General features: G+C 36.8%; 1 protein-coding gene across 1 annotated transcript; it reads right to left on the bottom strand.

The window, feature by feature from the left end:
* Positions 1 to 1796: 1796 nt before the first annotated feature.
* On the bottom strand, positions 1797 to 24431 carry LOC149253423 (polygalacturonate 4-alpha-galacturonosyltransferase-like). Its single transcript, XM_089454472.1, has 6 exons — positions 24081 to 24431; positions 23897 to 24006; positions 23747 to 23812; positions 3706 to 3814; positions 2309 to 2913; positions 1797 to 2165 (listed from the first exon to the last, which is right to left on the bottom strand). The coding sequence occupies exons 1-6, from the start codon at positions 24429 to 24431 to the stop codon at positions 1886 to 1888; spliced, it is 1521 nt and encodes a 506-aa protein (XP_089310598.1). The 3' UTR covers positions 1797 to 1885.
* Positions 24432 to 25155: the final 724 nt, after the last annotated feature.

The raw sequence follows: 25155 nt of genomic DNA, 5'->3' as shown, positions 1-25155 counted from the left end.
ACAGACTTTGCTGCTTCCGAGCTATTAGTTGGAAAATTCCACAAGTTTTTTCTACTTGAGATTAGACCAGGAAACTCCCTCCCCTGTATGATACCGTGGAAATTTGCATAAACTTTTTCTATTTAAGCCTTCTTGGGTTCCTTGCCAAGAATTCCCCTTGGCCTTCCTAGATGCCTTCCAAATGTTTTTGTTGTGATTTGTCTGTCATTCTGTGTCGGGTTTATGGTTTTAGCTTCACTACAAGCCTTTAGGTATATTTTGTCATTTGGGTCTATGCTTTTAGCTCTCCAATACTGGTCTTTAGGCATGCTTTTTGCATAAGTGCTTTCTATTCTCTGTATTGGGTTTATATTATTAGCTCTAATATTGGTCTTTTTCATGTTGAGGTATGTTTTCTTTATACGTTTCTCCATTCTCTGATTTGGGTTTATGATTCTTTCCTCCCGTACTTGCTTCCTAATTCTGGGCTTTATCGAGAATCAGACTCGCTCGCATCCATGTATTGGGTGTATAGTTTTAACTCTTTAATTTTTATTTTATTTTTCCAAAAAACTGATATTGGATGCACTTGTGATCCTGTAGAGCGATTGCAAAATCAAGGAGCCTTCTCTGAATCAAATAGCCTTCTCCTACAAAAAATACCAAATAAGAAAGTAGAGCAAGTGCGTCAGATCTAGATCCTACATCTAGTTCCCCACAACCTTTTCTAAAGATGAATGTAATTTTGATGATGCAGAGCTATTGCTAAATCGAAATAGCTACCTCCCTTCACATAAGCAGCTAGGACAATTGCATCAGATCTAGATCCTACATCTAGCTTTGCACAATCCTTTCTCAGGGAAAATGAAATTGTGAGTTTGCAGAGCTTTTGCTAAATCGAATTAAACTCCTCCCCACCACAAGCGCAAGCAATACCGGCGATCTAAATCCTACATCTAGATTTGCACAATCTTTCGTTAAGACGCTTGGATGAAATCAGCTGAACTAGACACTAAATTGTTATAAAGTCCATAATCAGGATTTTTTATTACTATTATCTAAGATTGCACTCTTCTTGACTTTGGATTTTATGTTTCCATCCTCACCACTGGTTTCTGGGGTTCTACTTATAGTTTTTCACCTATCTTTGTATTGGATTTATAGATTCATATCCCATAACTGAAAATTCTCCTCAGCTGCATTAGTGTGTTGGATTTCTAGTTTTTACCTCTATTACTCATAGCAATCACTACCTACCATAGACCACACAAAATGGAAGACTCGAACTTGCACGGTGCGCCAAAAACAAGCAGAGGGGGATAGGAAAATGATAAAATTTTAAGAAAAAAGGGCTTTGAAAAGTGCCAAAGACAAATAAAAGGAGTGGAAAAAGAAATATAGTTTCACAAAATTACCTCGCCATCAGTTTTGGCAGAAGCATCTTGATCGTCGCTGGTAGAAGTATCTTGATCATCGTCTGCCCTCGACGCACTCACTGGCTGATTGTCTTCATCATCTTCGTCATCGTCTACCATCAGCCAAGTTATGGATTTGAGATCTTCCTGGTCATCCTCTTCTTCATCTAGGCTCAATTCTTCATTCTGTGGTCGTTCTTCCTCAGAGGAAGCCATGCAAATGCAATGAATACTTATATAGGAGTTTACTTCTAATCGTGAAGGAATACAATGAGGACATAAAATTTGTAAATGTTAAACCTCGCTAGGCCACTAGACCTCCAAAAACTTGACTCATTAAGCCATAAACTAGAAACCTTCAGTGGAACTCCAAAAACAAATGAACCAGAATGAATTATCAAAATGAATAGAGACAGACAAGTCTTCCAGAATCAAGGGCCTTTACACTTTGCATCTGACAATATGTTGCAGTATGAATATTGAGGTCACAACTATTCATTTATATTGCACTGTTGTAAGAAAGGATGATTATATTTTATATATTTTGTCCAGTAAGGCCTATACTTCGTCATTGGCAGCTCTAACCAATGTTTCATGTTCCCATTGTAATGAAAAACCGCTGCATTGTTAATCTCTGAATGTTCCAAGCTAGGATTATATCCTAAACCCAGCACATGCCAAGACTTGTCCAAAGGATGGGTCAAGCCATAAAATGTGATCAATCCAGGGGGTAGTGTTCCAAGCTTCCACAACACTCTATCCTCATTTTGACATACAATAAAAGAGAAAATTAGAAATCGAACAAGGAAAAACCCATTAAGTTTTCTAGATAATTACTTCAGATTTACTTCAAATACTTTAAAGTAAGCATCATGGGAATTAACATAAATAAACCACACTACACACTTACCATGTTCTGCCACTTGTGATATATTCTAATTATATCTTGTTTCTTCCATTTTTTGAGATCAACTACATTCATCCCATATGCCCAACCAGAAGCATTAGGATCAAAGTTCCTGGCTATGTGCAGATTGGAAAAATTAAGGTATTTGTCAAACAGGAGAAATCTTTCTCCACAAGTTTCCACTGAACCATTAATCTTTCCATGAAGATCTACTGACCACAAGGACGTCAAATATTTTTGCACCACAATATCATCATCCAAGAAAAGGATCTTGTCCATTTTGGGATAAATTTGTGGAAGATAGAAATGAAGATGATTTAGCATGGATAAATATTTTGGATTTATATATTTCAAATTGGAGGAACGTGCTGAGAGTGTAGTGAGGTGATCTGTCTTGAAATAATACTCTTTCATAGTTGCGGATTCAAGTTGGCGAAGCACAGGGAAATAGGAGGAATTGAGCCATTTAAAATCATCAACATTTTCTACATGTATTGTAGCTTTCCCTGGGGGATTAAGTAAAAACCACATTTTCATGGCCCCAAACTCTAACTTGTTTTTGACGAGATGAAATACATGTTTCTCGGATTCCTGCAAACACAAGTAAATCACCTACAATGAGATCCAAATATTAAATGAAAAATGTAGCAAAACTGTTGGAATTCCAAACTTTAGAGTATTTTAAATTAATAACACTTCACCTTAGCATTCATGACACTTGAATTCACAACCATAGATGTAGCCAATACATTGTCAGAAAATAATGCATAGTGATAAAGAGTTGGATCCTCCAACTTGTCCTTTTTAGGAAATTCTCGCTTTTCAAGAGGAAGCAAGTAATAATCTATGGTCAATCGCATGGACAGACAGTGCAAGCCCTTGGGAACGGTCTTTGCTACCACCTAACTTAAAAATTTACTTTGCTTTTTCAAGGTCCTTCCATGTTCATCTGTAGACTAAAGCATGGCTTGCAACTTCTTTGTTACTGTCGCACAGTCATAAAATTGTTCTCTAGCCTTGGATAGGACATGACCCATAGCCTTGATATTCTCAGGTGCACTGAAACATTCATATCAATTATCGGCAATGAAGAAGAGAATGAAAAGTAGCAAGATTGACACACAGACTACAAATTTAAAAGAAAGAAAGGATATGAACACCAAATGAAAATAGAAGCACTTACTACTCTTGATTTATGAAGCAGCCAATGCGAAAATCTAGGGGGTAGTGTTCCAAGCTTCCACAACACTCTATCCTCATTCTAACATACAATAAAAGAAAAGCTTAGAAATCGAACAAAGAAAAACCCATTAAGTTTTCTAGCTAATTACTTCAGATTTACTTCAAATACTTTAAAATAAGCATCGCAGAAATTAACATAAATAAACCACACTACACACTTACCATGTTCTGCCACTTGTGATATATTCCAGTTATGTCTCGTTTCTTCCATTCTTTGAGATCAAATTCGTTTATCACATATGCCCGACCACAAGCATTAGGATCAAAGTTCCTGGTTATGTGCAGATTGGAAAAATTAAGGTATTTTTCAAACCAGTGAAAGCTTTCTCCATAAGTTTCCATTGAACCACTAACCTTTCCATGAAGACCTACTGACCACAAGGGCATCAAATCTTTCTACACCACAATATCATCATCCAAGAAAAGGATCTTTTCCAGATTGGGATAAACTTGTGGAAGATAGAAACAAAGATGATTTAGCATGGATAAATATTTTGGATTTCTATATTTCAAATTGGAGGAACCTGCTGAGAGTGTAGTCGGGTGATCTACCTTGAAATAATACTCTTTCATAGCTGCGAATTCAAGTTGTCAAAGAACAGGGCAATAGGAGGAATTGAGCCATTTAAAACCATCAACATTTTCTACATGTATCGCAACTTCCCTTGGGGGATTAAGTAAAAACCACATTTTCATGGCCCCAAAATTTAACTTGTCTATGACAAGATGAAATACATGTTTCTCAGATTCCTGCAAACACAAGTAAATCACCTAAAATGAGAACCAAGTATTAAATGTAAAATGCAGCAAAAATGTTGGACTTCCAAACTTTAGAGTATTTTAAATTAATAACACTTCACCTGAGCATTCATGACAGTTGAATTCACAACCACAAATGCGGCCAATACATTGTCAGAAAATAATGCATAGTGATAAAGAGTCAGATCCTCCAACTTGTCATGTTTAGGAAATTCTCACTTTTCAAGAGGAAGCAAGTAACACTATATATTCAATCGTATGGACAAGCAGTGCAGGCCCTTGGGAATAGTCTTTGCTGCCAGCTGACTTAAAAATGTACTTTTCTTTCTCAAGGTCCTTACTTGCTCATATGTAGATTGAAGCATGGCTCGCAACTTCTTTGTTACTGTCGCACAGTCATAAAATTATTCTCTAACCTTGGATAGGACATGACCCATAGCCTTGATCTTCTCAAGTGCACTGAAACATGCATATCAATTATTGGCCATGAAAAAGAGAATGAAAAGCAGAAACATTGACACACAGAATGCAACTTTAAAAGAAACAAAGGATATGAACACCAAATGTAAATGGAAGCACTTACTACTCTTGATTTAGAAGCAGCCAATGGGAAAAACTATTACCTTTGAGGTAGATCAGAACCTGAATTAGCCTCACCCAATGTACGCTGACATTCTTTAATACAAAGCATCAATTCCTGGTATAAATCACGATTATTCCTAGCCTGGGAAATGCTTGAATACACCCTAGCCATGATCAGTTGGTCTCGTATTAATCTAACAGTGGAGTCAGAATTCTAGTTCTCATTCTCCCACCTCCAAATGCTGTATTTTCCTAGGACAGCAGAATCTACCTCCTTGGAACGTTTAATTTCTACATTTTCAAGCTGAACTCGTTCTTCTTCATCTTGTTGGATCAGCGTTGTTGACCTTTTCTCCCTCCTCTTTTGTCTCAATTGTTGTAAGAACTAAACTACTATAAATCAAAGAATACTATGCTAGAATCTAAGAAATATAAAAATTTTCTATTGGAGAAGTAACATTCAAAAAGAATTTTGGAAAAGAATATAAAAATTCCTGTTTCCATGAGAACAAAAAGTAGCGATCTAGTGGTGCAAAGAATTTTACCCTCCACAAAACTTTTGTTGGAATTTCTTCAAGCTGCAAATGGTATGCATTAGAATAACCATTGTCCTGAGAGTTTGACTAGATGTTACCCTACAGTAGGCTACCAACAGCACAGGTCAGTTAACCAGGGAAAATCAAAACTTACCATCAAGAGCATTCTCTTCGATGTCTCGATGTTCACTTCCTGTGTCATCCTCTTGAAATCTCGTAAGAAGTTCTTCATCATTGGAAGTTTTTTTCTGCACCTCGTCATTCATTTTACCCCCCTAAGGATTTTCCTCATGTCATAGACATATTTGGGCACTACAACCCCAATCACATATGTCCATAAACTAAGGGCTTCTAAGTCCCTAAAAGTGTTGCTTCATACCCTAAAGGAGCAAGGTCATCTGATTACATCATCTCCCAGAAGTTCTCCATGAAAAACCACTCAAAACTTGTCAAAGCAGGACCATACAGACTACCCAGTGCTAAGGGTGCAATGCATCTCACTTGCCACATGGAAAAAGTGCGATGCATACTGGAAAGCCCTTCTGTAGGGTGCGATGAGCTAGAGCAGACAAATGGCACAAGCAGTTTTCTAGATGGAAACCCTGAGAATCTTCTAGAAGCTGCTCATTTGACACTTGCCTCCCTGAATTCGACCAAGGATGAGTAAGAGATCGTGAACTCTCCAAGTGGAACCAAGAACTATCAGAGAGATGACACTAATCAAAATCCCAGAAGCTGACTCACTCCCCTACAAATATCTATATATGGATCCCTCATCCCAGAGATCCAGAGGTCGGAATTTCGTAATTTACAAAGAACTGCTGTTGGTTTCTCTTTGAAGACATTGTTGGGTGAACTTGCTTTGTATGAGGTGAAGAGGGCTTTCAAGCTGGGAGGATGGCACTGGGTCAGACCAAGTGGTTGTAATCCTCTCTTCTACTACTTTTATCAATAAAGCTATCTGAGTTTTCCTCCATATTCTTGTGTATATGTGTTGATATATGCATTTGTATGGTCAATATATATCTGATCCTATATTGTTTGCAGTGATAGATTTCTATGCTTTGATGGTATTATGCTGCTATGATTCTACAGGTTCTCTTTGAAGCGGGACAAGTAAGGAAGCAGTGGCAAGATTCTGTCGAAGGGGAAAGGAAACAAGCAAGGAGCCAAGCGAAAGACTGAGGTTGGTACTCTCTACTTCTTTCTCATCTATCTCTCGTAAAGGAAAGCACAAGTGACTTTAGTTTGTTTGTTTCTAAGATAGCTACCTGTCTTAGTGGGAATAGCAGTTCTGAATAGACACTAGTTTTCCCGGTAACAAAATGGCGACTCCGCTGGGGAGGAATTAGTTTGATTGCTTGTCTCTATTTGTTTGATTCATAAACCATAGACGGAGCCTGAAGTTAAACCAGCTAGCCTTTGAACTGCATTTGCTATGCAAGTGCAAAGTATATCAACGCTACTTCAGTCAATCTCCGGGTTTGTTTATGAACTAAACAATTGACTTTCAAACATCCTAAGTTCCCTAAAGGTAGCTCAAGTAACCTCATTAGATTAGCCCCTATACTTTGTAGTTACTGACTATCATTAGCTCGGCCTAAATCCCTGAACTAAGCTGCAAACTGTGACCAAAAACCAAGTTAAAGTCTCATCCCTGGACCATCGCACCTTCTCTTCTTAGCAATATAGATGCATAGCACCTCCCGTGTGCAGTAGGTGAGATGCATCCCTGTTTCCCTGTGTTACAGGTGCGATGATCAGATAAGACTGTTTCTTCCTCTAGATTTTGGTTTTTTCTTCACTATCTTCAGCTTTATTTAGGAGTTTTGTTGTTTGTGATCAGCAGACCACTTTTGAAACCCCCTTCCTTTGCATAATCTAGCCTCCATTGTACAAAGGTTTGTGAATGTTTTTTTATGTATTTTTCGCCATTCACAGTTCTCATTTACAAAATGGTAGCTTAATCGGACTGTCGTCTTTTGATTTGAAAGTGTCGCAAGTGTCGTTTTCAGTCAAGGAAAAGAATATTCCTCTTTTTGATAGTCGATTACACTGTTACTCTTGTATTTGATCTGAATTAATAGTATTTCAAGTGTCAAAAGTAGTTTTCAATTCAAAATCGCAAAGTGTCATCTTGTCTCCTTTTCGTTTTTTGAAAAGAAAATCGTTAGTACTGTCGCTTTGAAAGAAGATATAATTCAAATTTGTACTTTGCATTATTTTTGAATTCACACGTTAAGAAAGCGGAAAACAAATACATGCATGTGCATTTGCATTTAGACTGCTTGTTAATTTTGATTTAGGACAGTGCATCTAGTGTGTGCTCTCTGCTCTATGTTGAAAGGATTTTGTTTCTCTTTCCTTAGTAGCTAGGATTTTCATTACAAAAAGAAGAGTAAACGACTGTTTATCATCTTATATTGCATATTTAGGAGTTGTATATCTACATCACGCGGTGAACCTTAAAGGCAAACTTCTTAAGAAAGATCAACTGTAAAATAAATTCAATGAACATAAAAATTCTTTGGAACCTAACACACAACATCTAGAAGTCTAGGCTAGAGACGTATTCCGACGTCGTAAAGCCTGGTAACTGTCGCTTTCATCGTAGGTTTGGTGATTCCTCCTCTTTGAGACGACAAGTGCTAGTACAGACTTGTGCTCCCATGTACCGTCGAGTATATATTGGGAGACCACAATAGGCTATATCCTTTATCCTTAGGAAGCCGTGTCTGCCGCCCTATCGATCGCAATGCACTGAACACAACATTCGGGAAGATTGACTGCCATACCGTAAAATGTATTCTGCAATTTTGCGATTGGTTTGGTAATCCCTCTATCTAGATTTCCAGAGTAGTCTCTTTCATTCATTTTTAGACTCCTTAAAGGAAAGGTCCATCTGAGCACTTGTCACTTCAGGCTCATTAAAAATCGAAGGCGATTAGAGTCATCTTTAGCTTTTTCTCAACTCTTAAAAATATAAAAAGCAAGTTGTGTCAAAGCGTCTAAAATTTATTTTAATTGGAATAACGTCATTGTTCCCTCGTTGATTTTAGGTTGAGAAAATCGAGTCCACCAACCAAGGATTTCCCTTTGGGGGGATCCTAGTCCTTTCTCCTCTTGGGGAGATGTTGGTGCACCTCATATGGCCACATTGTCCCTTCTAGGACTGACAATTGGCCTGCCGGTATGGCTTTTCTCGACCTCTGTCATTCAAAGCACTGTGATTCCTGAGCAATCAAATCAACAACTAGATGATACGAGAGTTACCCCCCAACCTTATACTTCATTTGTTTCTCCCTCTCCTTCTTCCTCTTCGCTTGGTGAAGATAGTAAAATTAAAAACCAAGTAACTGAGAAGAAGAAGAAAGGGAAGGAGAAGAAGAAGAAGGAGCCAACGACAAAAAGAGGCAACCGTGCATCGTCTAGTGAAAATCCACACACTACACCATCCAGACCTAAATCTCCATGTGTCATCTGCAAAGGGGACCACTATCATCAAGTTTGTCCTTGCATCCCACGGATCTTAAGGGACTGATCTCCCCGCTTGCACAATCCGGTGTCGTCAACCTTTGATGATCATGTTGAGAGTACACTATCAACTAGTGAAAACGAAGTCATCGGACAGAAAGGAAGATCTAAATTTCCTTGCAAACTGTGTGAAGGCGATCATGCCCTCCACCGTTGTCCCTTCCTGGATGAAGCTAAAAGAGTCTTGGATAACAGTCCTGCATCACCGCAACGACTCCCTCCTGGATACAAGAAACTCTTACTGAGTCCATTGCTAGTTGAAAATCTGACTAACGCACCTTTGTTGTCAGTCGAAGCACCTACCATTGAAGATAAACCCTCTGAGTCCACATCAGACCAAAGTCAACAGGTCGAGACGGCAGTCGACCCCATCTTGTCTTCAGAGGATTTACCTTCAGATGATACAGTCACCAAAGAGAATAAGAATGACACCGTTCAAATTATTTTCGTAAACATAATCTGATGAACACGGGGGCAATTTACCCATTCCTTTATTGTAGGAATGAAGTTCATCAAAGATGTATCCTACCGTTTATTAGGTCCCACCTCCAAGCAACCTAGTTGTCTCCTTTTATTGGAATCTACTAGGCAGACCCCGTTTACCATCTAATGTAGCATTCCGAATCATAGTGCAAAATTACAAAATGGTCATGGTTGGTACCATCATAGATGAAGGGGCTTCTATGAGAATCCTTTCCTCAATTGCTTGGAAAGCGCTTGGTTCGCCATCGCTTTTGCCTGAGATGCGAAATCTGATAAGTTTTGACAAAGGAACTAGTCGACCGTTAGGGATCCTTCCAAATTTTCCTATAACTTTGAGAAGGAAAATTGTTTATCTGAACGTAATGGTAGTCCAAGGACCTTTAGATTACAATCTACTCCTTGGGTGTGACTACATTTATAGCATGGGAGCTATTGCTTCCTCACTCTTTCGAGTGATGTGTTTTCCACATAAAGGAAAAGTGGTCCAGCTCGTAGACCAGCTTTCATTCCCCAATTCACACATAGCTAATAGTCAAATGCCATACCTAACAGGTCTTTTTGCGCAAGGAATGTCTCATCAATCTCCAGTCCGTCCACCTAATGAACGCGAGTGATTCGGCGGTTGTGACTGAAACCCATGGGGCATGCACCCTGGTCTACTTCGGTAGAAAAAATTCAGGTATAGGGTAGGTTTCCGCGGAGGATATATGACTAGTCTAACACACCCGTCCATTTAGGAAAATGGGATTAGACCGGAATAAGATACCTCTGTCAGAAGGTATACCTTTCCCGACAGAACAAATGTTTTATCTGCAAATTGAAGGGTGACCTGGGAAACTCTACTTCGCTATACCTGGGGGCATGCAAACCTTTTTACGTGAAAGTGAAAAGCGACCATTTATTTTCTTAGCTTGTAGGTTCTTAACCCCTTAAACTCGTAGGATTGGTCGTTCCTAGCTTACATAATAAAAGGAGTCGAAGCATAATTTCGAATGGTGCAAGCTCCCTAAAAAATGAACCTATAGATGAGACATCCTTATTATAAGACTGGCATGAGCATTTTTTCGCAAAGTTCAAGCTTATTAAAAATTAAACCTAGAAATGAGCATATGTTCCACCAGAGTTTAAGCTCATTAAAAAATGAACCCACCTCCAGCAAATAACCATTGCGAACGCATTATCATCAGCTTTTGAGCCTTGGTCGTGTTCTTACTATCACCTCCACTTTGTTTTAGCTGATCATACGCCTCAATTTGATTGTTTACCCCTTTTCAGGAACAACTGTGACGAGTGATTCTATTAGCCATCTTCTTAACACTGCCGTGATTGGAAAGTTCCAACCCTCACCTGGAATCAGTTACTACCCGAAATATCACTCATTCCTCAAAAACGAGTCTGCTTTAAGCTCTTTTCATATGACTCGTAAAATATGAAAAGATTTCCAAGCAATTGGCCTCTCCAGATCATTAAAGTGATTAGAAGTGCCATCCCTCCTCTAGATTTTTAATCTTTTTGGACTTGAGGGATTATTGCAAAAAAAGATCAAGCGTTTGTCTTGTTCGGCTTGTTAAAACTATCGAAAAATCATCCCTTTCGCATTGTATTTTACTTTTTCAGACTTAAGGGATTATACTACGAAAAAGGAATATTGGAGTTTCCTTTCTGTCTCTTTTCAGACTCTCTAAAATTGAAAAGGACCAAGTTATCCTTGTCGTTAAACTTGTTAAAACAATAGCGACAAACTTGTCCATTCAGACAAGAGCGAGTTTCACTGTCACTAGGCTCGTTAAAACATAGCGACGGGTTTGCCCGAAGGGAAAATTATAGAACAAGCATATGTTATCCTCCTCAAGCTTGACAAAAATAAAGAGGTACTGGTTAGAAATGACTGGGGAAAATTGGGAAGAAAACTTGAAGAAACTTTATTGGTAGTAGGTCACTCTTGAACATGACACTTTCACTCCATCACCATGATTGAGTCGGGTTGGGTTATTCTGTTCACCGGTCATACCACCATTGGTCCACTGTACCATCCACTTTTGGGGTTAACGCTACCAATCCATTTCAGTGTCGCCGATATGTTCAAGAGAAGTCGCTCAGAGAATTCACCTACCCAGCTTGTGTCTCATCCACTGTAATACCTTCACGCTTCATTCTTTCATGACCGCCACCCTGAACCTTGTATCATCAGATCGTTTTCACCTCTACAAAATCATTTGCTCCATTCCGTGTCATAGATGTGGGATCCATCAATTCCCTCCTACGACGGGTCACTTCTTGTCGACATCAGCTCATTATCCAAGAAGCCGATCTGGGAACAACCCTTTCAGTACTTTGAAGCTTGCATGCCTCAATGGCAAGTTTCTCACTTCCGGTGACAAGTCTACATTAATGGCCTTCGACCGAAAGATTTTGGACGGTGTTCGACATCGAATCATGTATCCACACCACGTGAATTGTACTATAGTACCTTGAGGGTCATCATCATCATCGGTGATTCCTCTCGCGTCTGTTAACAACTTACATCATCGGCTAGTAATTAGGCAATGTCCTTCCATGTTCGACATCAGAACATCTTTTCACATTAATCGACTTTTACTTTTGGGTGAAGATTGAATGAGTTTTGAAGACCCCGGATCTAGTTTCATCCATTCAGGCTGCGATATATTCAGGAAAATAAAGACATCAAATGTACATCATTGCTGCACAGATAATCATCCAAACTAAGGGATGATGGCTCTACCAGAATCGTCAGTCTGCACACAGACAGTTGTCTGTCCTATGTACATGAAAATGAATTTATCAAGCTGAGCATGGGAATGCCCGCCTCAGCTAGATCATGAAAATATTATAAAGATAATGTATTGTATTGTATCATATTATAGGTCACCTTCCAGTTCGAAAAACCTCAGATCCTCATTATAAAGCATTTCACCCAACATCAAAAGATTTATGACCTCATGCTTTAGGGGGAAACTGTTATAGACATATTTGGGCACTGCAATCCCAATCACATATGTCCATAAACCAAGGGCTTCTAAGTCCCTAAAAGTGTTGTTTCATACCCTAAAGGAGAAAGGTTAGCTGATTACATCATCTCCCAGAAGTTCTCCATGAAAAACCACTCAGAACTGGTCAAATCAGGACCATACAGACTGCCCAGTGCTAAGGGTTCGATGCATCTCACCTGCCACATGAAAAAAGTGTGATGCATACTGGAAAGCCCTTCTATAGGGTGCGATGAGCTAGAGCAGACAAATGGCACAAGCAGTTTGCTAGGTGGAAACCCTGAGAATCTGGTAGAAGCTGCTCATTTGACACTTGCGTCCCTGAATTCGCCCAAGGATGAGTAAGAGATCATGAAATCTCCAAGTGGAACCAAGAACTATCAGAGAGATGCACTAATCAAAATCCCAGAAGCTGACTCACCCCCTGCAAATATCTATATATGGATCCCTCATCCCAGAGAGCCAGAGGTTGGAATTTGGTAATTTGCAAAGAAGTGTTGTTGGTTTCTCTTTGAAGACATTTTTGGGTGATCTTGCTTTGTATGAGGTGAAGAGGGCTTTCAAGCTGGGAGGATGGCGCTGGGTCAGACCAAGTGGTTGTAATCCTCTCTTCTGCTACTTTTATCAATAAATCTATTTGATTTTTCCTCCATATTCTTGTGTATCTGTGTTGATATATGCATTTGTATGGTCAATATATATCTAATCCTATATTGTTTATAGTGATAGATCTCTATGCTTCGATGGTATTATGCTGTTGTGATTCTACAGGTGCTCTTTGAAGCGGGACAAGTAAGGAAGGAGTGGCGAGATTCTGTCGAAGGGGAAAGGAAATAAGCAAGGAGCCAAGCGAAAGACTGAGGTTGGTACTCTCTGCTTCTTTCTCATCTATCTCTCGTAAAGGAAAGCACAAGTGACTTTAGTTTGTTTGTTTCTAAGATAGCTACCCGTCTTAGTGGGACTAGCAGTTCTAAATAGACACTAGTTTTCCCGGTAACACCTCACCTTCTTCATTCAAGATCACACCATCTTGTTGCGAATGCAACTTTTCTGAGCTATCTCCAGAATTCGTTTGCCTCTGCTTGATGTACACCATTAGAAATAGAGAATCACCCCTGCAAATGTCAATTTTCACTTAATGCTTAATACAACCCAACTCAACTACATATATCATCACCACACAGGTTTCATTACATGTTCAATAGAAAAAATAACCAAAATATTCACCAATCATACCTCAGAGTTAGTAATATCCCTTTGGTTTACATCAGAGGGCTTTTTAATAGCCATGAGGAAGATAAATCATTCCGTCCAACAATATTTAAGTTTAGAGTTCCCAAGTCCTCTGTGTTAGCTGTTATGACATCAATCACCTGCCCAGTAAATAAAATTTATTTTCAATTCTCTGCTCAATAGGGGAGAAAGCAAATTTAAGATATCCAAATGCAACAGGTTTCTTATACCTGCCTCCTTTGGGAAGAGAGAGTCAATGCCCTCTATTAAACTCTGCTTTCTTGAGTCGTCTGCCTGTTCCTGTGAACCCCACAGATAAATAGATAATAGTGATTTTAAACATATGATAGATCTCTAATATCCTCAATAATTCCTCTAGGGAAAATTTTAAGAACCCCCCCTAAATTTACATGTATAATAAATGTGCGAATCTCCATGGTATATAGGAAAAATGGAAGGCGATTTTATCAATAATATGATATGTATATATAATTTTTTGGCGAATCTCTCATCACACATGGCGAATATTTTACTCAATTATAAAATCTTGTGTTTATTGAATACACAAATGAAATCATTGCATTTCTTTAAAATATCTTTTGAAATCAAAATTACCAAAATTACATATCAATAACCTAGTGGGTGTAGGATAAAATTCACCTGTGGCATTCACAAAAAACATGAGAAAAAAACTAACACTATATATAAAACCAAGAAAAATACAAATTCATCACTTCTAGGGACCTGGTAACCACCTTGCCAATACACAAGTATGTTCCTGTTTGCAATTAGAAAAATTGCCCAAATTACAATCTTTTTACTCCAGCATATGTTGGGAAGTTATAGAAGGATGACTAGTGCAAGCAATCCATTCCTTTTAGCCTTGGATTTGTTTCAGTTTAAAACAAAAGTATACAAATATACTTGTCCAATGTCTATGCTTTAACCATTCACCTTAAGATGTTTTTACAATATAATTTCCTAAGTCTATTTAATATCTTCATTATCATAAAAACCAACCTATATCCATCTTAACTCCACATCTACCACTCTTAGGGGGATGAAATCTATTTATCCCTCTGAGCACTTGGTAGACCCAGAATTAAGATGGATCTAAGATGATAGAATTTCCCCTTTAAATAGTCTATGCTCACATGAATACCATGGTATTACCATGGGTTATCATAAACCTGGAGCTTAAAAATTACTATTAGTAATTTATAAAAATTAATAAAATTAATAGTTGATTTTTATTTTATTTTTTTATTTTAACCAAGCTAAAATGTTTAACATACATTAAATTACAACATCCATTTTTACTCTTGATCGGATCAAATATTTTTTCACTCTATGCTAGTTTTCATATCACGATATTTGATACCTCTCGGGGATTAGTAGATCTACAGTAAAGATGGATCTATGCTGGTTTAATTCCCCATTTAAATAGGCTACATTCCAGGTGAATACCATGGGTCAATACCATGTGCCATTTTGGTGAATACCATGGGTCAATACCATGTGCCATTTTTATTTTTATTAATACTAATATTAGGGTAAACAATGTTTTTTTGCATGGTATTAATAACGATCTAGTCCATGGTGTTTGTCCCATAGTATTTTGCCCATAGGTTTCACCTAAATATAACGCATTTTTTGAGTGTTCGTAAATATAAGGTGACTTATGGAGTAAATATAAAAAAATGTTTTATTTGTTTACCATACCTCTCGTTTATTTATATTTTTATTAATTTACCATACCTCTTTTACAAATATGGTATTTGGCCCATAGGATTCACTTAAATAAAATCTCTTTCTTGAGCCTTCATAAATAGAACGAGGGTTATGGACTAAATATAAAAAGATGTTTTATTTATTTACCATGCGGTCTAGTTTATTTATATTTTTATTTATTTACCATACATTTTGAGTAAGTATAAAAGACGTTTTATTTATTTACCATACCTCCGCTTTACTTATATTTTTATTTGTTTACACCTTTGCATGTATATAAGGTGACTTATGGAGTAAATATAAAAAAAGTTTTAGTTATTTACCATACCTCTCATTTATTTATATTTTTATTAATTTACCATACCTCTTTTATAAATATGGTATTTGGGCCTTTGGCCCATAGGATTCACTTAAATAAAACCTATTCTTGAAAATGGGCTAATGGATTCACTTAAATAAAACCTAATCTTGAAAATGGGTGAATGGAAGGTTGTAACTCCTAATTTCAAGGGCTAAATTTACTTTTTTTACCCTCTCCCTTAAAATAAGGTGGGCTATTTGAGGTGATTTGTAAAAACGTACTACGATAAAAAATATTCGCCCATAAAAATTTAAAACCCCTTAATTTCGCCAAAGGGCGAACATTCACCCCTAAAATTTTCTATGAATTCCTCTCTATTTCAATCAACTCAGGTTGATTAAATTTCAGTTTAGAGGCACTATTTATTTTCTAGGATTAGACTAACGTATGTCAAGTGCATTTCCCAGATCATGAAAAAGAACAAAATGGCCATAGAAAAATAGAATTGATTTTCAATATGTGGAAAGAGAATACCATTCTAACAGATCCATCTCCTGAGAAGTTGTGCCCTGCTGTTTTAAATGAAAAAAAACGCATAAAAGGTCAGGTAGAAAGACTTAATGGAGAATAATATCGATAAAAACACTGAAACACTAAAAAGGGGGTTTCTTTGCTATCATGCATATGCTAAAATCGAGATTTCATTACACATCAATAATAAAATGGTGTGTATAATATCTATCGTTTGTTTTGGCCAATGTGCTCTGAACACTGTGGGAACAGTTTGAAAATGATATGTATAGTAGAAAGTAGATGTGAACAAGATTGTTGTTGTGAATTGGGAACAAGATTGTTGTTGTGAATTGGGTCTAGGTTGGGTAGATCAGAACTGGTTTTAGCTTGACTGATGAGAAGTGGATTTAGTTTTATGGAGGGAAAGTTGGTCTGGCTTGGATAATTAGTGGACGGGAAGAATGATTGTTACCCTTCCCACCCACATTCAATTCCCACAAGATTCAATTCCCATGAGTAAGATGTTGAACTGAACTCTTAACAAATATATTTTTATAATACCCATCCAACTTATGCAGAATCCAGCGCACTCTTAGTACCATCCTCCTCGGAACAAGGAGTGCCAAATGAATTCCCTGAGCAGTTGCCCAACGAATTTACCAGTCATATGCATTTCCCTTTGTTAAAAAAGCGAAAGAATATTGTTATTTCTTGTTATCGAGATCAATGGTTTCATTATCTTTGGCAGGGGAAATTACCCTAGGGCAGTTGGTAAAACCTTTTCTCTTGTATGAGAGAGGTACAAACTTTGAATCTTTCACCTAGTAGGTATTGTACCATGTTAGTGCAAAGATGGAGTTCACAGCTTCACACAAATCAAATTAAAGGAAATCTTTAAAGAAAACTCAAAAAATGTCTGGAAAAATGCTAGAGGTGCTAAACTTTTGACAATAAGCGAGGAAAGTAAGTTTGATAACATCTGCCCCTTCAGATCCTGCGAAAAAGATAAAAGGAAAATCACATTCCAAACCACATCCATGGGGTTTTGGTTCAATGGTTAACCGGGGATGGTGAAGGAAAATAAAATTTCGAAGCAGGTCCATGGGTTCTTGGTTCAATGGTTAACCGGGGGTGGCGATAATTCCCTGCCAAGGCTCAAATCACATAAATACATTGTTCAGTGGGTTCTCAATGAAAGGGATCTTTCTGAAATAGTATAAGATGGATACACTTCATTGTAATGGAGATCTTACTTGAATTTTGTAAGATGTCTGCACTTCATTGTAATACTACCAGGTTAATAAAGGGCATGCTTGCCGATAAAGATAAATTAAACGTTGACCAACCCCAAAAAAAGAGACAGAATCGACCTGACCGTGACGAGGGAGGAGGGCAGGAAGAAGCTTACCAGCAAGGGAGGATGGCAAGAAGAAGCTTACCAGTTGCAGATGTAGATGCAGAGTGATGAGACCTAGCGGCCAAAAAAACAAATGGCATAACCACATAGATAACAAGGAAGCCCGCCACAGGTATTTGATGATGAAAACCATGACCTCCCCATCCTCCATTTCTACCACATTGGTAGCCCTGCCATCCTCCATTCCACATACCTCCTCTTTTCACAGGCATCTTTAGCTCTCAACCCTAACACCACTTTTCTCCTTCTCCTCCTCCTCCTAGACATATATCGACCAATGCAACCCTTAATCATAATCCTCTGCATCAAACCGATGTCATGATTAGCAGAAATATATGAAGTCAGCAACAATAAAACAACCCTCAGATCTCATATATACTTCAGATCATTTGATAGAAAAATTTACCAAAGGCATTACGAAATGGATAGATCAGCTGATTTCATGCAGTTTTGAGAAAGAAAGGGACACTAACATGGTAAAAACCTAGATGAAAATGGGCACAGGGACCAAAAGTAGACAGATCTGAGGGTCTCTATCTCTGTTAGCCTTTTTTGTTAAAAACCAAAACATATAATTAAGGGAAATGCATCATTTTGATTCAGATGCCAACATAGATGTTATTATTAATGGGGATCCTCATCAATCTGGCTAACTTTTCATCCACTACGACATAGGCAGAGGAAGAGCAGGTAAGCAGCGTTGGGTATATATGACGCCCCTCAACTTACTAATTTAACTGAGCAAGTACTGACTTGGAATGCCTTGCATTGAGGCATGTAAAGGTAAAGGGAATGCTAGGGGGGTAATTTGATGCAAAGAAAGGGTGAATTATGCCTCCGTGAATGCACATCATGAAATTGTGTTTAAGATTCACAATTCTGAAGTTGCAAGAAGACTAGAGTGTAAGCATAAGAGAGAAGCTAAACATATTGTGGGTTGAGAAGAGGGCCAAGAAGGCCCTTTCTAGTTCTTCCTCTTTTATATTGGAGACACAAGATTTAAGAGTCTTTATAAGGTAGTAGTAAAAATGAGATGGATTTTCAAGCATAGGTTGGCAAGGGTGTTGTTGGACTGTCACAATGGAAAAAATGATCTAATGGATAAAATTAATGCCTGCTTCCAAAGAAAATTTCAATGTTGAGGAGCAACTTGGGAGGTGTAGCTAATGGTTCCATAATCTAGGTCAAGTGCTTGCAATGGATTAAAGATAAACTTTTGCTGCAAAGTCTCACGAGTAATATGATTATGCAATAAATGCACATGAAAAATTGGAAGTCAAAGTCTAGGACTCATCACAAAGAAGCGGTTCAAACAATCACCACTAAGTTTTGAATGGGATCTAAAATTTGACTTTATCAAAATTGAATGAAGTTGGAACCACTCTGAAAAAACCCGAAACAATTAATGTTAATATTAAAAATTTAAGTAAAATTTGACATTATCCTTATCTTTTCTTTTCAAAAAGGAAAGATAAGGAGAATGTCAACTTTTACTTAACTTTAAAATTTAAATATTACCATTAATTACTAGGGTTAGGTTTTGTAGGGACTTAGGGTTAAGATATTTTTTTTCCTTTTAAGTATTTTTTATTAAAAATTAATATTTGGTGGTCATTAGTTGTGTTGCACTACATTCTACAGAATTGGTGTCTCGGGCTTGTACTGTTGATTGCGGGCATTAAACTATTTGTAGAATGTCATAAGTTTTGGGCAGTACTAACCTAGCGCAGGCCCAACACAGGGCACCATTCTGGCTTGCCCCACCAGAATGGTATCAGAGCTAAGGTGAGGTCAAGCCCAAGCAAGGAAGAAAGAAATCACAAGAAGTTTTCTGACAATTCTGACATCCTTCCTCTTCAAAGATTAGTCATCGTGAAGCACTGAAACTCCTACTACAAAATTCTAGGTTGAAGATTCCAAAAAGGGAATGAGATCAAGGCCTCATTAGTCAAGCATCTCTAGGACAGAGCTCTTTGTCAAATTGTTGTTCAAATGATCTATATCTAAGGCCTTTTGTCATGACTACAGCCAGGAAGCTTTGCTTGCTTTAGGTTCAAATCTTCTATTATGAAATCACCCTTGAATTGAATTTGGTTTGGAGATAGTGTCTCATTCGGAATTCCTTCTTCTCTATTGTAGGTTTATATAAAATCATATCTGAAGCTATAAAGTTCCTAGCATCTAAGCTCATATATATAATATTATTATTGAGCTCATTGACATGCCTTCAGCCTTGTATTAGGCCTTGTCGGTCTCACAAAGAAGTATAGAAGGCTACAAAAGGTGAAGTCTCCTCAACCCTTGTGACATTAATCAAGAGGGTTTGAAAAAGAGTAGTGTTCGAGGTTTTCCATTGTCAAGATGCTTATTGAAGGTAAAGGATCAACCTGTGTTCGTCTCTGAGATTCTGGTATCAAAGGAAAAGGGGCTAATGAAAAATAAATATCATTTCAAGGATCTTGAAATCTAAAACACAACATTCTAAAATCTCATTTAAATAGGTATGACTGTTATTGGTATTTAAGCCAAATGCATCTCAACATTTCTTCTCATATTAACTCATTGAGGCAATCAGGACACACGCATGGGTTTAGCTTAGAGCCATCAATTTTTATATGATTTTTCCATATTGGATTTAAAAAACGTTTATATACTCTAATTAGTAATTTCTAGTACCCATGCTCGGTGCATGAAGCACATTATTTTTCATGGCCGCAAAATTTTCATTCCATCAGTTAAAGCTAGGATAGAGTTAGTCTTAGTCAAAGAAGTCTATTTTATTTGATGGATTCAAATTGAATTTAATTTACTCTGGTTTTTCCTTTCCCTTAATAGAATGGATTTGATTGGTAATGTGTTGAGTGAATTGCAAAATGAAAGGCCTCTAAATCCTATCCATATTCTTCTTATCTACCTCCAAACGACCTTACTTGAGTAGCAGCCCATGGTTGCATCCCTGCTGATATAGAGGGATCCTCCTGTAGTTGTGACTCCTCACATTAAAATATATGATTTTTATTTTCTCTACCAGTCTAGATCCATGTTATCCCTAGATCTATCAAGCACCAAGAAGGATCAAATCCATCAGATGCAAACTTTTCCTGTAGTTTTTTCACTGCCAAAAAAAATTGATTTGATGAACTTTTTTAATAATAATACATCAACCTTATAATTATTATTTTTTTAAGTAACATCTTTGGCTAACATATGCCACATCAATGTTACAAACACAAATGGAAAATATGTTGCCAATATTCATTATGAAGCACATTAATGTTTGTCTTCCTTGAGAAATACCAAATTGACTACAGGTACAACCTCAACAATACATTTTATATAGAGAATATCCACTCGAATCCATTATGGCTACATTGCATTCTGAATCAAATAGAAAGGCGCAAGTGTAATCTGTAGAAGGCTATCACAAAGGCATCTTAATTCACATGAATGTGTAATAAAACAACGCCCAATGTGTTGGACAAGTTTAATTATTAAATACAAATTATATAATTTAATATTTCAAAATGAACATGGGTGTACTCTTCAAATGAAATAGAAAGAGTGATGAACTTTTATTTTTATATAAGTGTAATTATGGCAAATTAGGTATATATTTTTTTATTTTGGAAATTTTATATAATATTTGTGATATATATTTTTTTTGTTATTTTTTAATAAGTAGTTTTTATTTATGTAGAATGAATATTTTAAATCTTTATATTACAAATCTTAATAAATGTAGTTTAATAATCCAGTTATTCCATATATTGTTGTATCAATTTAATATATTATAGAAGTTGAATGTTTGGGGTATTGATCGTTTCATAAACTTAATCTTTTAAGCACTCATGTATCTAAACCAACTTTTCTCATTCACATAAAAGTCACGCTTTCTAGGGTAAAACAACTTCAGTGTGTAATTTGTTCTCTGGAGAATTTGGGAACTATTGATTATGTCCTTGGAAGAGAGCGCAGAGAAACTACAGCTCTTTCTCGCGAGGTCTTTATTCAGAAATGCTGGAGACTGTGATGCAGAGAAGTTAAAAGAATTAGATATTATGTGTATGCTATAGGCTTAAATGAAGACAGCCAAAGAAATCAATGCTGCCCTTTCTTTTTCAAGAGCTTTCAATAGACTTTTCGAATAAGTTACAAAATTAAAAAATCAATTCTGTCAAATTCTTGTATTTTAGAATGAACAACGAATTCATTAACTTTTATTTCAGAATGAACAACGAAATTTTTAACTATATCATGTATTTCAGAAAGTTTAGTATCAATGAAAAATTAAATATTGAAATACAGATTCAAATAAAAATCTGAGATCTTGAAATACCAATACCAAAAATGAAAAATTGTATAGTTTAATTATGCATACAGACTTGAAATACCAATACCATAAAATAATTTGAAATGTAAAAATTGTATGGTTACATTACAAAATTTCAATAGTTACATTACACCCAAATTTCAAGAAAAAATAAATATTGAATACAGATTAAAAATTGAAAATTTGAGAACTTGAAATACCAATACCAAAAATTAAATTTCAAGAAAAATTAAATATTGAATACAGATTCAAAAACTGAAAATTGAAAATTTGAGAACTTGAAATACCAATACCAAAAATTGAAAAATTGTATAGTTGGATTATGCTGAAAAATTGTATAGTTGGAAAATCGAAATTTGAAATACACACTTAAGATACCAAAGTTGGAAAATGGAAATTTGTATTTGAAATACACACTTAAGATACCAAAATTTGAAAATCTAAACCATAAAAAATTTGAAAATTCGAACATCAAATATAGACTTGAAATAGAAAATTTGAAAACTTCAAATACAGACTTGAAATAGGAAATTGAGAAAACTTCAAATACAGGCTTGAAATAGGAAATTGAGAACTTCAAATACAGACTTGAAGAACCAATTAGATATAATTGAAAAGAAAAAAAGTGAAAAAAGATTTCAAAATCGAAATATTTGCGGAGGATGTTTTTAATATTTTTCAAAAGAAGAAAATTAAAAGGAGGATCATTGATACTGATGACTCAATGAAGAAAAGAGAGAAAAAAAATTGAAAAAAGATTTCAAAATTGAAATATTTGCGGAGGATGTTTTTAATATTTTTTCAAGAGAAGAAAATTAAAGGGAGGATCATTGATATTGATGACTCAATGAAGAAAAGTGAGAAAGTTGACAATGCAGGAGAAAAATAAATAAGCATGGAGAATATTTCAATCATCATGTTAGCCTTTATGAAATTAATACATTGTAACATCAGCAGGCTTAAGGAAAAGAATACAACGAATATTTTACAAATTTGTGTTAGCCTTTATGAAATTAATACATTGTAACATCATCAGTAGGCAGAAGGAAAAGAAGACCACGAATATTTTACAAATTTGCATTAGAGAGAAAAGGAACAAATTTGCATTAGAGAGAAAAGGAAGGGAACATTTATATTACAAAAAGATTATCTAAATTTATTTATAACTATCGTAAAGAAAATTGAAAAGAAAAAATATTTATAACGATCAGTCAAAGATTTTGACTGGCAATAAGGATTTGAAATTCCAGGTCTCGTCTATTCCTTTCCTATATGCTCACTAGTCTCGATAGGTTATGTTCACGCGGTACATTTTTTTTTGATGTATAGCCAGAAGCAAACACTGCCCAAAAACCCAGCAGCCACCTTTTGACGCTGTTCCGAGGTCTTAACGAGAGTCAGTCGTAACTCGTGTTACATAGGCATTTCGTTATGTTTGTATTTTCTGATTGTAATTAAGAAAGAGAGATACGCGAAGTTGGATACTAGATATTCTATTAGTCTAATTCCGCTTTTTTGCTTCAAAGCATATATTGTATTATTGTATTTGAGTTCATTAAGCGTGTAGTAAAAAAGAGAGAACCTGCTTTGATGGTGACCATGAAAGGAAACAAAATGAATTTGGAATTTGGTCGCTTATTAGTCCTTTATTAAGTAAAGGGAACACATCCGGCTACCATATAAATGGTGGGCATTAAATGAAATGAGACGACTCTTCCAAACAGGAAAACTACAATTTCATAGCGGCTTAAGTTACTCCCTTGTTTATTTAGTTACGTAGACACAGTGTCTATATTTTCTGGTCGTTGCACACTTAAAAGCTGCTGCCCGTTGCGAAATAGCCTGTCCACACACCATTAGCACATGGATTAGATTCATGAGTCAGTATGGATTAGCCCATTTTAAGAAGAAATATATATAATTTACAGCAGCGAAGGTGGCAGACTAGATGTTGGATCAACATCAATAACAAATGACATCGTGAATAAATGAAAGAATGTGTTAGTCCACAGAATAATGACAGTAGCAGCAGCATCCTACATACAGCTACAGGAATTAATTACTAGAGTTTAATATTAAATAGCGCTCATCAATCGATAGAAAGACTTACGAGAACGACGCTGAATGTCGCAGCGGCGGGGAGGCTGGCGGACGTTGCAAGTTTCTGGAAGGTATAAGGCTCTCTCCTCCGCCTCCTCTTCTCTTCCACGCGATTCGCGGCGGCGGCGGCGCTGATTATGTGCAGCCTCAGAATCCATGAAGAGGTCCTCCATTGTTGAATCATACGATTGAGATTGATCGAGAACTTGCTGTATGGCTCGGCATCGGCATTGTGGAGACATTCTTTCCAATTCCTCGCAACATCTCTCTGATGGCTGCTCTCTCCGTCTTTGCAAATAGTCGCGTCACTGAGACAGTCGCCCCAGATCGCAGGACCGTTGTTGTTGCAAGCCCTCTCCATACATCATGCCTTCACGTGCATAACAGTTGGGGCGCCCCATTGAAGGAGGAAGAGAAGGGTTACGCCTAAGCTCACCCATTTAAGAGCCAGTCTCGTAGTGATCGGAGGGGAGAAGACGCCCATTACTTTTCTTTCTTCTTTACCTTGAAGGATAGACAGTTATATGGAGCGGCAGTGACAAGGTGGGAAGACGAAGTGGATCCTAATACTGTATTTATGGAGCGGTGGATCCTAATAGAAGTGCAAAAAAAAACAACACGAAGAAGAGATCGAGAGTCGAGACGAACACATGTAGGGCATGCCTCATCTCACACTCCACGTCCCAACTGAAGCCAGAGAAAGATGGAACGCCTGCCTCCGTTTCCAATCGCCGCGTATTTCACTTGTATCCAAAGTTTGAAAACCCTCATGCGCATTTATTGAATGGTTGCAAACATTTTGGATTGGAAAAAAACTTTTAACCAAAGTTTGAAAAACCTCATGCTTGGAAACTTTGGATAAAGCTATTAATAATTCATTGTGGATAATTTTTCAAATGAAAAGTTTGGGTAAAAAGATTACACCGGAATTTCATTTTAACATCGGGGCACGTGAAGCGTGCAATAAGACCTCCAATTCACAACTTTGGTTATAAATTTCTTACACCGATATTTGCAGAAATAAACTTTGGTTAAACTTTGATAGTGCACAAATTTTTTTAGTCAAAGGACCGGTTAATGTATGG

This window comes from Pinus tabuliformis, chromosome 7 (genome assembly GCF_031772625.1).
Source record: "Pinus tabuliformis cultivar Carrire ecotype Pingquan chromosome 7, CPIR1, whole genome shotgun sequence".
Lineage (NCBI taxonomy): Eukaryota > Viridiplantae > Streptophyta > Pinopsida > Pinales > Pinaceae > Pinus > Pinus tabuliformis.
The sequence above is the reverse complement of the archived record's forward strand: the minus strand, read 5'-3'. Positions and strand labels throughout refer to the sequence as shown.